The sequence below is a fragment of the Passer montanus genome, unplaced genomic scaffold (genome assembly GCF_014805655.1).
Source record: "Passer montanus isolate IOZ18808 unplaced genomic scaffold, ASM1480565v1 scaffold225, whole genome shotgun sequence".
In the NCBI taxonomy this organism is placed as follows: Eukaryota; Metazoa; Chordata; class Aves; order Passeriformes; family Passeridae; genus Passer; species Passer montanus.
In genome coordinates, this window is record NW_024366871.1 from 96,105 (window position 1) to 108,849 (window position 12,745).

General features: G+C 41.5%; 1 protein-coding gene across 1 annotated transcript in view; it reads right to left on the reverse strand.

Moving 5' to 3' along the window:
• Positions 1–869: 869 nt before the first annotated feature.
• RAB10 (RAB10, member RAS oncogene family) overlaps positions 870–12,745 on the reverse strand; it is a 48,610-nt gene continuing 36,734 nt past the window's right edge. The window contains exons 3-6 of the mRNA XM_039710214.1: positions 9,289–9,427; positions 4,364–4,453; positions 2,896–2,997; positions 870–1,298 (exon numbers count right to left, since the gene is read on the reverse strand). Of these exons, the coding sequence (XP_039566148.1) occupies positions 1,215–1,298; positions 2,896–2,997; positions 4,364–4,453; positions 9,289–9,427 (415 nt within the window). The 3' untranslated portion in view covers positions 870–1,214. The remainder of the gene's footprint in view (positions 1,299–2,895; positions 2,998–4,363; positions 4,454–9,288; positions 9,428–12,745) is intronic.

A 12,745-nucleotide genomic window follows, 5' to 3' on the forward strand; every position in this document is an offset into this window, starting at 1 on the left:
CCAGGGAGGTAATAAATTAAACTGCCCGCTGGCTGGTTTGTTTCCTTTCCTTTCCTTCTCTTTCCATCCAGTTCCGCTGAGCCTCGGCCTGGCCCCGCAGCCCTCGGGGACAGAAGCTGGGAGCTCATGTTAATGAACTGCTGTCAGTTTGGGAATCCAGGTTATATTCATACACAGAAAGTAGACAACCACATCACCCTCCATAGAAACTAGTGCATGCAAATAACTCTTCCATATGGGGGGAAAGGCCGGGGCTACGCGGGAGGAGGGGACCACTAGTGACGGACAGGCCTAGGGGGGTTAGTAGGAATCTCAACATTTTTACCTCGGAAGCTAAATCAGTGCTTTGTATTAAATTTTTGGCAAACACACCGCGTTGCCATCCTTTCCATTAACACATCACACCATGGAGAAATGCAAATCAAAGCAGCATGCAGGCAAAAAAAAAAAAAAGAAAGAAAAAAAAGAAAAAGAAAGAGCGGCAAAGTGAGAAAAAAAATGGCAGCAGGAAGAGTTGGGAACGGCGGGATTGGCAAGAGGAGACACAGCAGGTTACATGGAGTTTGCTTTTGTTTTGCACCACCCTTTGTCCTCGATGCATGACACCAACGTTACAGAAAGCAACCACTACAGAGGTCAGGACTCAATGGCACGGGGGGATGGGATGTCTCCTGCACATGCTTCCACCAGAAAAGAGAAAAGAAAGTGAAAATAAAAGTTCCTTTTTCCACATAAGGCACAGGACAAAGAAACCCCACTCACGGACTCAAGGCGAAAATGAGTTTTTCCTGGCTCTTGCCTGATGCATCTAGAGAATATGGTGACTCAAGCACATGATCCATGACAGAAAATTCCACTGTTGTACAAAATCAATTGTTAATTCTAACCTTTATTCTTATACAATTTGCAGAAGAGAGTTGAGTATGATTGCTCTGGGGTTTAATGGCAGGAGGGACGGGACTATAATACAACCCAAACGTAGTGGTGAGCTGAGCAGGGACATGGAAATGAAGTCACGGAGATGAATTTCCTATACATGTGTTGAGAAAACTGGAGTAGGCAAAGCTGTCCTAGCCGGAAAACCAAGGGGAGGCAGGAGCTGGTTAAGATGAGGAACAAAACCATTGGTTTGAGGTTAAAAAACGGGCAGAGTGGTTTGTTTTGCAGCGAGAAAAAAGGGGCGGTGGATGGCGATTGGTGAGAGAGGAGAAGGTTCAGCAGCACTTGCTCTTCCAGCCCGTCACCCCACTGCCACTGCTGATATCTACATTTTCACTGTTGGGCTCTTTTACAGGGGTCTGCAAGGAAACAAGTGAACAGAGTTAGATGGCTCTGGAGATCCCCAGGAAAACACCCAGAGATGGGGGCTGGCATCACCAGAGGGAGCTGCGATCAACTGTGCACAAAGAGCTCCTCAGAAACGCAGGGAATCCTCCCCCCTCTCCAGCACAAATGTGCAAAAGCAATTTAAGGGTTTTTTGTTGTTGTTTGGTTTGTTTTAAATAAATGGAAAACTGGGAAAAAGCCCAGAGTTTGAACTGGGACCACCCCAAAGTCAACTGGAACTATTTTAGGTCCTGCACGCAGAGCCAGTGCTGGGTTTGGTGGAGCAAGGAAATCCCAGGCTACAAACACCACAAGCTGAACTCAGATGATGTGAACTAATGACCTCCAAAACCCACAGTTTTATGGATAAACTGGGCTTGTTCCCAGCCTCTGCTCCCTCCTCCTTGTCACAGGAGAGAACTTGGTGACACCTAAGCCAAAACCCCACTCCAGTGGGTTTGATCCAACACCAACATCTACTTCCAGCTGTCTGGAAAGGAACCTAAACCCTCACCACACTTCACTCTCCACATTCCCTTTTTAACTCTCTTTGTCACAGCCTTACAGAAGAACCCCCAGGATAATAACAGAGGCCAAAAATGAAGATTTAAGGCCCAAAGGTTGGTATGGTTTGTAGCCTGACCTCCTGTTCACCAAAGACCAGGAGTTTTCACCCCATTTATCACACAAAGCTTGTCAAAAAGAAGTGATTAAGAAATGACAAAACTGCAGTGACAACTGGGTGACATTATCCACAGCATTCACATGGGAGAGGGAGGAAAGCAGGGCTGAGACAGGCTTGGGATGGGGTTCATTTGTGTAGGAACAGGAACAACAAGGGCCAGGGGAAATGGCCTTAGGCTGGGCCAGGGCAGGCTCAGGGTGGACATCAGCAGGAATTTCTTCCTGGAAAAGGGTTGTTAAACATTGGAAAAGGCCCAGGGCAGTGGTGGAGTCCCATCCCTGGAGGGATTTAAGAGCCCTGTGGATGTGGCACTTGGGGACATGGATCAGTGGTGGCTCTGGCAGTGCTGGTGAAGCTCAGAGAGCTTTTCCAGCCTCACTGACTCCACGGTTCCACGGCACACTGCACCTCTGAGGAAGAGGAGCCAACCACCAGATGATCTGGGGCAATGGAACCCCCAAGGAAATGCCATGGCTGGGAGCACAGCTGGGAGTGGCAGAGGTTGTTCCTGCCCCACCCTCCACACCTGAACTCTTCCCAGCTGCCCCTCACTGCTGTCAGTGCAAGGACAGACACAGTGGCAAGAGAGGACAATTTCCTCCACACCAATGGAAACATTTAACTCCAGCACAGGTAAAACAACCATGAGTGTAAGGGCCAAAAAACCAGGAAATTCAGTTCCCTGGCTCTGATGGATGTTACTCCCTGCAGGCAGGCCCCCTACAACAACAAAACATCAAAAAAACTACAGAAGTTCAGCCCTGTTCCTGCAGGGACTCCTCTGCAGCACAGCAAAGTCAAACTGCAATAACACAGGTGAACATCACAACAGGAGAGCTGGAATTTCAGGATATTTGTTCCAAAGGAATGCTGTGAGCACCTACCTTTCGAAGAATGTCTTCTGCTAATGTGAGGAATGCCTTCTCAATGTTTATATTTGCTTTTGCACTAGTTTCAAAAAACCTAATACCGTGCTCCCTGGCAATCTGCAGCAAACAGAGAGAGGGAGGTTAGAGATGCTGGGGATGTTCCAGCACTGCCATCACCATTTTGGGATCAGCAGCATTTATAAAGCTGGGAATACTGGAGTGGACATGAATTCAGGGGTGTCCAGGTGGGCAAGAGGACCCATGGCTGTGCCAGCTCTGGGGTGGCAGCAGGCCCAGGGCAGTGCCCGTCCCCTGTGCTGGCACTGCTGGGGCACCTCCAGTGTTGGCCCAGGGAGGGTTGGAGTGCCCATCCCTGGAGGTGTCCCAGGAATTCCTGGATGTGGCACTGTGCCCTGGGCTGGGGACACGGTGGGGATCAGGCACAGGCTGGATTCACTCTCTGGGAGCTCTTTCCCAGCCTCAGGGATTCTGGGATTCTGTCACTCTCTCAGCCCCAGTGGGCACCAGCAGCACCAGCCAGGTGAGGTAGCTCAGAAGATTCACAACTTCACAGCCCAAACAATTAAAATCTACTAAATAATCCCAAGTCCGTGTCTGAGCCTAAGAGGACAGACACCACACGCGGTGACACTGTGAGGAACTTCAGGGATGTCTGGGAATTTTGAGCTATCAAAGGAAGCAGAAACTGGCTGAGGGAGCTGGCAAGGGGCTCAGCCTGGAGAAAAGGAGGCTCAGGGGGGACCTTGTGGCTCTGCACAACTCCCTGCCAGGAGGGGACAGCCAGGGGGGGTCGGGCTCTGCTGCCAGGGAACAGGGACAGGACAAGGGGAAATGGCCTCAGGCTGGGCCAGGGCAGGCTCAGGGTGGGCACCAGGAGGAATTTGCCCATGGAAAGGGTGCTCAGGCCTTGGCAGGGGCTGCCCAGGGAGGGTTGGAGTGCCCATCGCTGGAGGTGTCCCAGGAATTCCTGGATGTGGCACTCTGCCCTGGGCTGGGGACACGGTGGGGATCAGGCACAGGCTGGATTCACTCTCTGGGAGCTCTTTCCCAGCCTCAGGGATTCTGGGATTCTGTCACTCTCTCAGCCCCAGTGGGCACCAGCAGCACCAACCAGGTGAGGCAGCTCAGAAGATTCACAACTTCACAGCTCAGAACAATTAAAATCTACTAAATAATCCCAAGTCCGTGTCTGAGCCTAAGAGGACAGACACCACACGCGGTGACACTGTGAGGAACTTCAGGGATGTCTGGGAATTTTGAGCTATCAAAGGAAGCAGAAACTGCAGCTGAGCTCACCCCATTCATGGCAGTTTCTGAGCAAACATTCCCAGGATTCACATCCATCAGCTCCTGCATTCATTCCCTGGCACACCCCACTGGGGCATCCCAACCCCCTGGAGCAGGCAGAAGTCTTGGCAGTGATTTGCTGACTTGGATAAAGAAGTTTTTGTTTGATACTCACCTGTTCACCTTTTGCTTTAGGGACAACTCTTTTATCTTCCATGTCACACTTGTTTCCTAACAGCATCCTCTCCACATCCTCGTTGGCGTGCTGGAAGGACACAGGGACAGGGTCACACATCTCCCCTCACACCCAAAATACCTGCTCCACTTCGGTGGGGCCAGGCCACCATCTGCACCTGCAATCTGGGAACATTTACAGCTTTCCACAATGGAGCTTCGTGCACTGCAGGGGCAGAGGAACAAGCTGTTAATTAACCCCAGCCTCTAATGACTTCCTAGCACTGGTTAATGGTTTTTTCCTCCTTGTTTTATCACTGCACAACGTGAGGGATGAGCCAGGGGAGAAAGAAGGAGTGGGGAGGAAAACAGGGGGCAGGACCCAAAGAGAGAAATGAGGGAGAGAAAGGAACCAGAAACCAGAGAACAGGGAAGGAGGATGCAGTGTGAGCCTGGCAGGGATGAGGAATCCCAGATCCAGCTCATTCCCTGCAGCACAGGCCTCTCTGGAGGGGGAATATGGATCATTTCTCATCAGTGCTGGGGAGGTCCTGCCTCACTGGAGATTGGCCAGTGTGATGCCAGTGTTATATAAATTTTGGAATGATTCGTGTTTATGTGAAATATATGGGGAATATGTTATGTTTGTAAGAAACCTTAGAAGTTTTAAGCACACCAGCCAAAAACGGAGAGGTTGCTTCACAAAATTGTGAAACCACAGCCAGCAGCACAGAGAGGCATCTAATTAGCAGATAATAGACCAGCTCGGTGTGGAATGAGCCTTTTCTCAGGGAAGGTCCAGCAAACAATGAATACTCAATGAGTATCTAGATCAAGATAGCCAGAGCCATCAGGAGCTCGCATCTCAATGCCAGGTTCCAGTAACTCATGATTGGCATCCATCACTTCCCAGACACAGCTTTGTTCAACTCAACCCAGAGAAAAAAAAATCAATGTAAATATGCGAAACCATGAAAAGAAGAAAAGAGAATCTGCCTGGGGCAAGAAAAACAGGATAAAAACTGAACTCTACTGAGTGAACAGAGGGGATTCCAGTCAGTGTTCACCCAGCTCTGATCCTGGGGTCGGGGCTGTCCCTTTGACTGTTAGCTATGGAGACTTTTTATTAATTATTAAATTATTAAATTGGCTTGATCGAATTTTTACCTATAACACCAGGCTCCAGGAAGTCCTGAAGGAGGATCCAGGAACTCTTGGAGCTGGGGAAGGTCCTGGAGCAGATCACCTGGGCTGTGATCACACAGCACGTGCAGGACAAGCAGGAGATCTGGCTTTGTGACAGGTCCTGCTTGACCACCCTGATCTCCTTCTGTGACACTGTGACCTTAATGGAGGAGGGAAAAGCTGTGGATGGCATCTGCCTGAGCTTTGCTGAAACCTCTGGCACCTTTTCCCATGAAATTCCTCTGGAGAAACTGGCTGGTCCTGCCTTGGATATTTGCACCCTGCTGGATAAACCTGGGATGTGGATCTGCTGGGGACAGGGGGCTCTGCAGAGGGACCAGGACTGGATCCATGGGCTGGGGCCACTGGGCTGGGGGACAGCAAGGCCAAGAGCTGGGTCCTGCACTGGGGTCACACCAACCCCAGGGAACACCTCAGAGAAAAAAAAAAAAGCTGCTGGGCAGGAAAGGAGATGGGAAAAATTCACTCCCCACAGCTGCCCAGGCAGAGGTGGAGTCCCCGTCCCTGGAGGGATTTAAAAGCTGTGTGGATGTGGCACTTGGGGACATGGGGCAGTGCTGGCCATGGCAGTGCAGGGGATTCCAAAGGAATTTCCAACCTCAATGACTGGATTTCTGCAGAAACACTCCACTCCTGAGCTTCTCCCATAACAAAAACAGCTCGTTAAGGTGTCAAACATCCCTTTGACAGCCACAGCCCCTGAGCAGCCTCCACAAAGCTCTGATGGTACCAATGACATCCATCATCACCTGTGACACCTCTGAGATTTTTAACAAAGCAACTGCAGAGTCCAAAGGCTCAGTTTCAAGTTTACTCCAGCCTATTGCTGAGCCTTTTCCTGAGCTACCTTATCCCCTCTCCTGTTCCCACCACACAGGGCACTTCTCCATAAACACCTTTGTGTCTCACTTCTCACGATGGGAAATTCAAATCCCAACATCTCATTTTTGCTGTGCTGCTTTCTCCAGCCTCAGGGCTGCACTGAGCAGGGCCTGACAGTCCCCACCTGTGCTCAGGTCTACAGAGCCATCTCTGTGCTTTCTAGGAAAATCCAAACATTTATTCCACTTGGGAGCAGTGTAACAAAAACAGGAACTACAGCTGTGCTGCTCTCCTGCCATCTCAGAACTCCTGGAGGATGAGCCCATGGGGATCCAGGCACTTAATGCTTCCACGTTACTTTTCTTCTGCTTCACTTGACCTTGCCTGAAATTATCCAGCTCCCTGTCCTGGTTCTCCTCTGCCAAGGGCAATGATCAGCTGCCAGGAGCCAAGCTGCCTGCACCAGCCATGAGAAACCTCCAAATCTTTCAAGGCATGATTACGAGGGAGTGGAGATGGTGATGCTGAGTTACCTTGGAGGATTTCCACACTCACACTCAGTGTCTTAGGTTGGAAATGGGGGTGTGTATTCTATTCCTATCTGTTAGAGGTGGGGCAGTTATTATCTGTTCACTGGGCAGTTTTCTTTATCTCTCCCACAACCAATCCTCCCTCCAGGAGATATTTTATGTTAACGGACCATTAATTATTAATTCTCTTATTTTCATGAGCCAGTGAGCGTCACTGATAAAATTCCATCATCCCATGGGGAGATGCTCTGCCCAGGGGAGGAGCCAAGCATTCCTACCTGGATACAATCTGAGCCTGGAACAGCACAGCAGCCTTTGCCCCCTGCATTCCCAGAGGAGCAGCTTTCCTCTGCCCTGCATTCCCAGAGGAGCAGCTTTCTCCTGCCCTGCATTCCCAGAGGAGCACCAGGCCCATCTCCAGCAGCCCTGGAGCTGCAGAGGAAAACTCCAGCCTTGTGCAGGATCCCTGCTCCAGCAGAAGCACAGCTGGCACTGCAGGAGGGTTGAGCCACCATGGGATGGGACTGTGCCACCACCCTGACACACAGGCGGTCAGGTCCTCTTCTCACTCTGTCACTATTGTTTTTATTTGTTTGCACTACTGCATTTTTATTTTTAATTTTCCTAATAGAGAACTGTTATTCCTGCTCCTGTATCTTTCCCTGCAAGCCTCTTAATTTCAAAATTATAATAATTCAGAGGGAAGGGTCTACATTTTCCATTTCAGGGGAGGCTCCTGCCTTCCTTAGCAGTGTTTTCAAGCCAAGACACCCAGGAACAGCTGCTGTGAGTAGTAACACACAGTGCAGCTACTCTGCAGCTCCTGCTGGCTGTGCTGCCCCTGTGCCCCCACTGTGTGGTGTGAGCTGCCCCCAAAGCTGCCCTTCCCAGCTGCCAGTGTACTCCTCACTGCCCAGCCTCCTCCAGCACAGGCACACACTTTGCTCGTGCACACAGTGGGTGTTTCAGGACAGGATCCTGTTTAGTGTCCAGCCCCCCTTGCTGGAGTTTTGTCTGCTGGGAATTTCAGACTTTCTGTGCTGACAGACTCTGACCCCAGGACAGCTCTGCATTGACCTGAGGCTGTGGAGAAGGCTTCAAAAACTGACTGAGAGCACTGGGATTGTGGGTGTGGAGTTGGTTAGAAGTGTGTGATAGCACAGGGTGGGAAACTTAGAGTTTGGGGGTTTAGCATATAGTAATAAATATAAAGCAAGATGGAGGTTTAGGGTGGAGGCTGCTCCTTCTTCTTCACCCTTCTCCTTCTTCACCTCGTTCTCCATGGGTTTGGGTGGTTTTTTGTAATTGGACAGAAAAGTCCACATTGTGGACTTTGAGTGATCAGTTAAAAGTGAAAATAATTTAGGTGTCATTTCTTAATTGGATAGTTTGACCTTGTAGGAGAAGATTGTTGGCCATTTTGTACTTGTTAGTGGAGTGCTGCAGAGCTCACAACTTGTGACAGAGATAGGAAATAATGAACACCTGAGTCTGAATGTGAAATTCTGTCTCGAGAGCTTCAATCCTGACCTTGACAGAGGCAGAAAAAAGAAGCCCAGAAGCAGCAGAAAAGCTGCCCCAGAGAGGGACAGGACCCACAGCCCTGGGAGAATTCCAAAGCTACGTGAAGCCAGAACTAACTCGAGCTAATTCCAGCTGCAGTCCTGCTTGGAAGCGTGGAATCAGGGAATTGTTTAGGTCCTGAGGACTTTTGAGGGATTAGTTATTGGGTTAAAAGTGAAAATAATTTAGGTGTCATTTCTTAATTGGATAATTTAGCCTTCAAAGACCCTGTACCAAGAGGCAGTTGGCCATTTTGTGCCTTGTTAGTGCTGAACTCACTGCTGTGAGTAAGAAATAATAAACCCCTGAGTCGGAATGTGAACCATCCTCTCGAGTGCCTCCAACCCTGGACAGAGGCAGGAAAAAGAAGCCCAGAAGCAGCAGAAAAGCTGCCCCAGAGAGGGACAGGACCCACAGCCCTTGGAGGATTCCAAAGCTACGTGAAGCCAGAACTAACTCGAGCTAATTCCAGCTGCAGTCCTGCTTGGAAGCGTAGGTCCTGAGGACTTTTGAGGGATTAGTTATTGGGTTAAAAGTGAAAATCATTTAGGTGTCATTTCTTATTTGGATAATTTAGCCTCAAAAGACCCTGTACCAAGAGGCAGTTGGCCATTTTGTGCCTTGTTAGTGCAGAACTCACTGCTGTGAGGCTGTAAGAAATAATAAACCCCTGAGGAGTCGGAATGTGAACCATCCTCTCGAGTGCCTCCATGCCTGGACAGAGGCAGGAGCAGGAAGCCAAACCCAGCACCCCTGGGAGCCCCCGGGTGCCCGCAGGTGCCCAGGTGTGGCACGTGGCACTCACCTCGTCGATGTTCCTGAGCCACTTGCTGATGTTCTCGAAGCTCTTGGCGTTGGTGATGTCGTAGACCAGCATGATGCCCATGGCCCCTCGGTAGTAGGAGGTGGTGATGGTGTGGAAGCGCTCCTGCCCCGCCGTGTCCCTGGGGAGACACCACAGTGCCTCAGGAATATGGACTCGGACACTTGCTTTGATGGAGGATATTTTTTTAAAATGTTTTCTTAATTATATTTTTTTAAATTTAAAAAAATTTAATTTAAAAAGTTTTATTTACATTGTTTTAATAGAATTTTAAAAATTATTTACATATTTTAATATAATTTTTATTTGCAGTTTTAATAGTTTTTAAATTTTTCATTTACATAGCTGTAATATAATTTTTAAATTTGTATTTGCAGTTTTAATAATTTTTAAAGTTTTCATGTACATAGTTGTAACATAATTTTTAAAATTTTTATTCACAGTTCTAATATATTTTTTAAATTTTTCATTTATATAGCTGTATAATTTTTAAAATTTTTATTCCATTTTAATATAATTTTAAAAAAATTTCATTTACATAGTTGTAATAAAATTTTAAAATTTTTTATTTAGTTTTAATATAATTTTTAGAATTTTTATTTACAGTTTTAATATATTTTTTAAATTTTTCATTTAAATAGTTGTAAAATAACTTTTTAAATTTTTTATTTGCAGTTTTAATATATTTTTTAAATTTTTTATTTATATAGTTGTAATGTAATTTTTAAAATTTTGATTTAAACAGTTTAATATAATTTTTAAAAATATAGTTTTTAAAAATTTTATTTACATAGTTGTAGCAGTTTTAAATTTTTATTTACATAGTTTTAATGTAATTTAAAAATTTTCATTTACATAGTTTTAATAAATTTTAAAATTTTCTTTACCTATTTTAGTATGTTTTTTAATTTTATCTAGTTTTAATATAATTTTTAAAATTTTCATTTACATAGTAACATACTTTTAAAATTTTTATTTACATAGTTTTAATATAATTTTTAAAGCTTCATTTACATAGTTTTAATATAATTTTTTAATTATTTACATATTTTAATATAATTTTTATTTACAGTTTTAATAGTTTTTAAATTTTCCATTTACATAGTTGTAATATAATTTTTAAAAATTTTATTTGCATTTTTAATATAATTTTTAATTTTTCATTTATATAGTTCTAATATAATTTTTTAAATTATTTACATATTTTAATATAATTTTTAAATTTTTCATTTATATAGTTCTAATATAATGATTAAATTTTTCATTTACACAGTTGTAATCAAATTTTTATTTACAGTTTAAATATAATTTTAATTTTTTTAAATGTACATAATTTCAATATAATTTAAAGAAATATTTAGATAATATAATCAATTAATTATAGAATTAAGAATTTAATATAGTTTTTACATTTTTTATTTACATAGATTAAATATAAATTTTTTTAAATTTTATTTACATAGCTTTAATATAATTTCTAAAATGTTCATTTACAGTTTTAATAAATTAAAAAAATTAATTTACACAGTTTAATATATTTTTACATTTTTTATTTATATAGTTTTAGTATAATTTTTACAATTGTTATTTACAGTTTTAATAAAAATTGTAAAAAAATTTATTTACATAGTTCTAATATAATTTAAAAAATATTTACATAGCTTTAATATAATTTCTAAAATTTTATTTACATAATTTTAATATAATTTTTAAAATTTTATTTACATATCTTTAATATAATTTCTAAAATTATTTACATCATTATAATAATTTTTTAAATAATAATTTACATAGTTTAATTTTATTTACATAATTTTAATATAATTTTTAAAATTTTATTTACATATCTTTAATATAATTTCTAAAATTATTTACATCATTATAATAAATTTTTTAATAATAATTTACATAGTTTTAATCTAATTTTTAAATTTTTTATTTCTAGTTTTAATATAATTTTTACAAAATTTTATTTACATAGCTTTAATATAATTTCTAAAACTTTTACATACATAGTTTTAGTAATTTTTTAAAAAAATTATTTACATAGTTTCAATATAAATTTTAAAATTTTTATTTTTATAGTTTTAATACAATTTTTACCTTTTTTATTTACAGTTTTAATATAATTTTAAAAAATATTTACATAGTTTTCATATAATTGTTTAAAACTTCTATTTACATAGCTTTAATATAATTTCTAAAACTTTTACATACATAGTTTTAGTAATTTTTTAAAAAAATTATTTACATAGTTTCAATATAAATTTTAAAATTTTTATTTTTATAGTTTTAATACAATTTTTACCTTTTTTATTTACAGTTTTAATATAATTTTAAAAAATATTTACATAGTTTTCATATAATTGTTTAAAACTTCTATTTACATAGCTTTAATATAATTTCTAAAATTTTTATTTACATAGTTTTAATATAATTTTAAAACATTTTATTTACACAGTTTTAATATAATTTAAAACATTTTTATTCAGATAGTTGAATATAATTTTTAAAAATTTATTTACTTTATTAAAATTTTAATAGCTTATATTTATAGGAATATTAGAAGGTGTAATTTTTGAAATTAATTGGTTATTAATTTATTGAAACTTATTTTATTTTATATCCTTTATAGGTTGGTAACACTGTATATGTGAATTAATTTTTTTAGGTAGTTTACATTTTTTGTTCTCTGGGAAGCGAGTGCTTTATCTGGGTAAATTTTCTTTTTTGTAGGTGTGAATTGTTTTCTTAATAAGTATAGATTATGTATCATATCAATATCAATTATGTAAATTGATTTTTTAAATAGGAACTTTTTAGGTTAGCTGTAGTTTAGTTGAAATAGTAAGGCTTGATTTTATAAGGTATTTTTTAAATAATGTTTTACTGATATGTTACAGCATACACATGTCCCAGACAGCTCTGGGGGAAGCACAGAGCCAACAACCCAACAGCCTCCGGAGTCTCACCTAACCCTGAGAGGAGATTTCCTCTCAGACCAGCCTGACAGAGCTTTAACTTCATCTGCAAAGGTCAATTCCTGATTTCTGATCAGTGCAACTTGTTCTCTGGGAAGCGAGTGCTTTATCTGGGTAAATTTTCTTTTTTGTAGGTGTGAATTGTTTTTTTAATAAGTATAGATTATGTATCATATCAATAATGTAAATTGATTTTTTTTAATAGGAACTTTTTAGGTTAGCTGTTAGTTTAGTTGAAATTTATAAGGTATTTTTTAAATAATGTTTTACTGATATGTTACAGCATACACATGTCCCAGACAGCTCAGGGGGAAGCACAGAGCCAACAACCCAACAGCCTCCGGAGTCTCACCTAACCCTGAGAGGAGATTTCCTCTCAGACCAGCCTGACAGAGCTTTAACTTCATTCAATTATGTAAATTGATTTTTTAAATAGGAACTTTTTAGGTTAGCTGTAG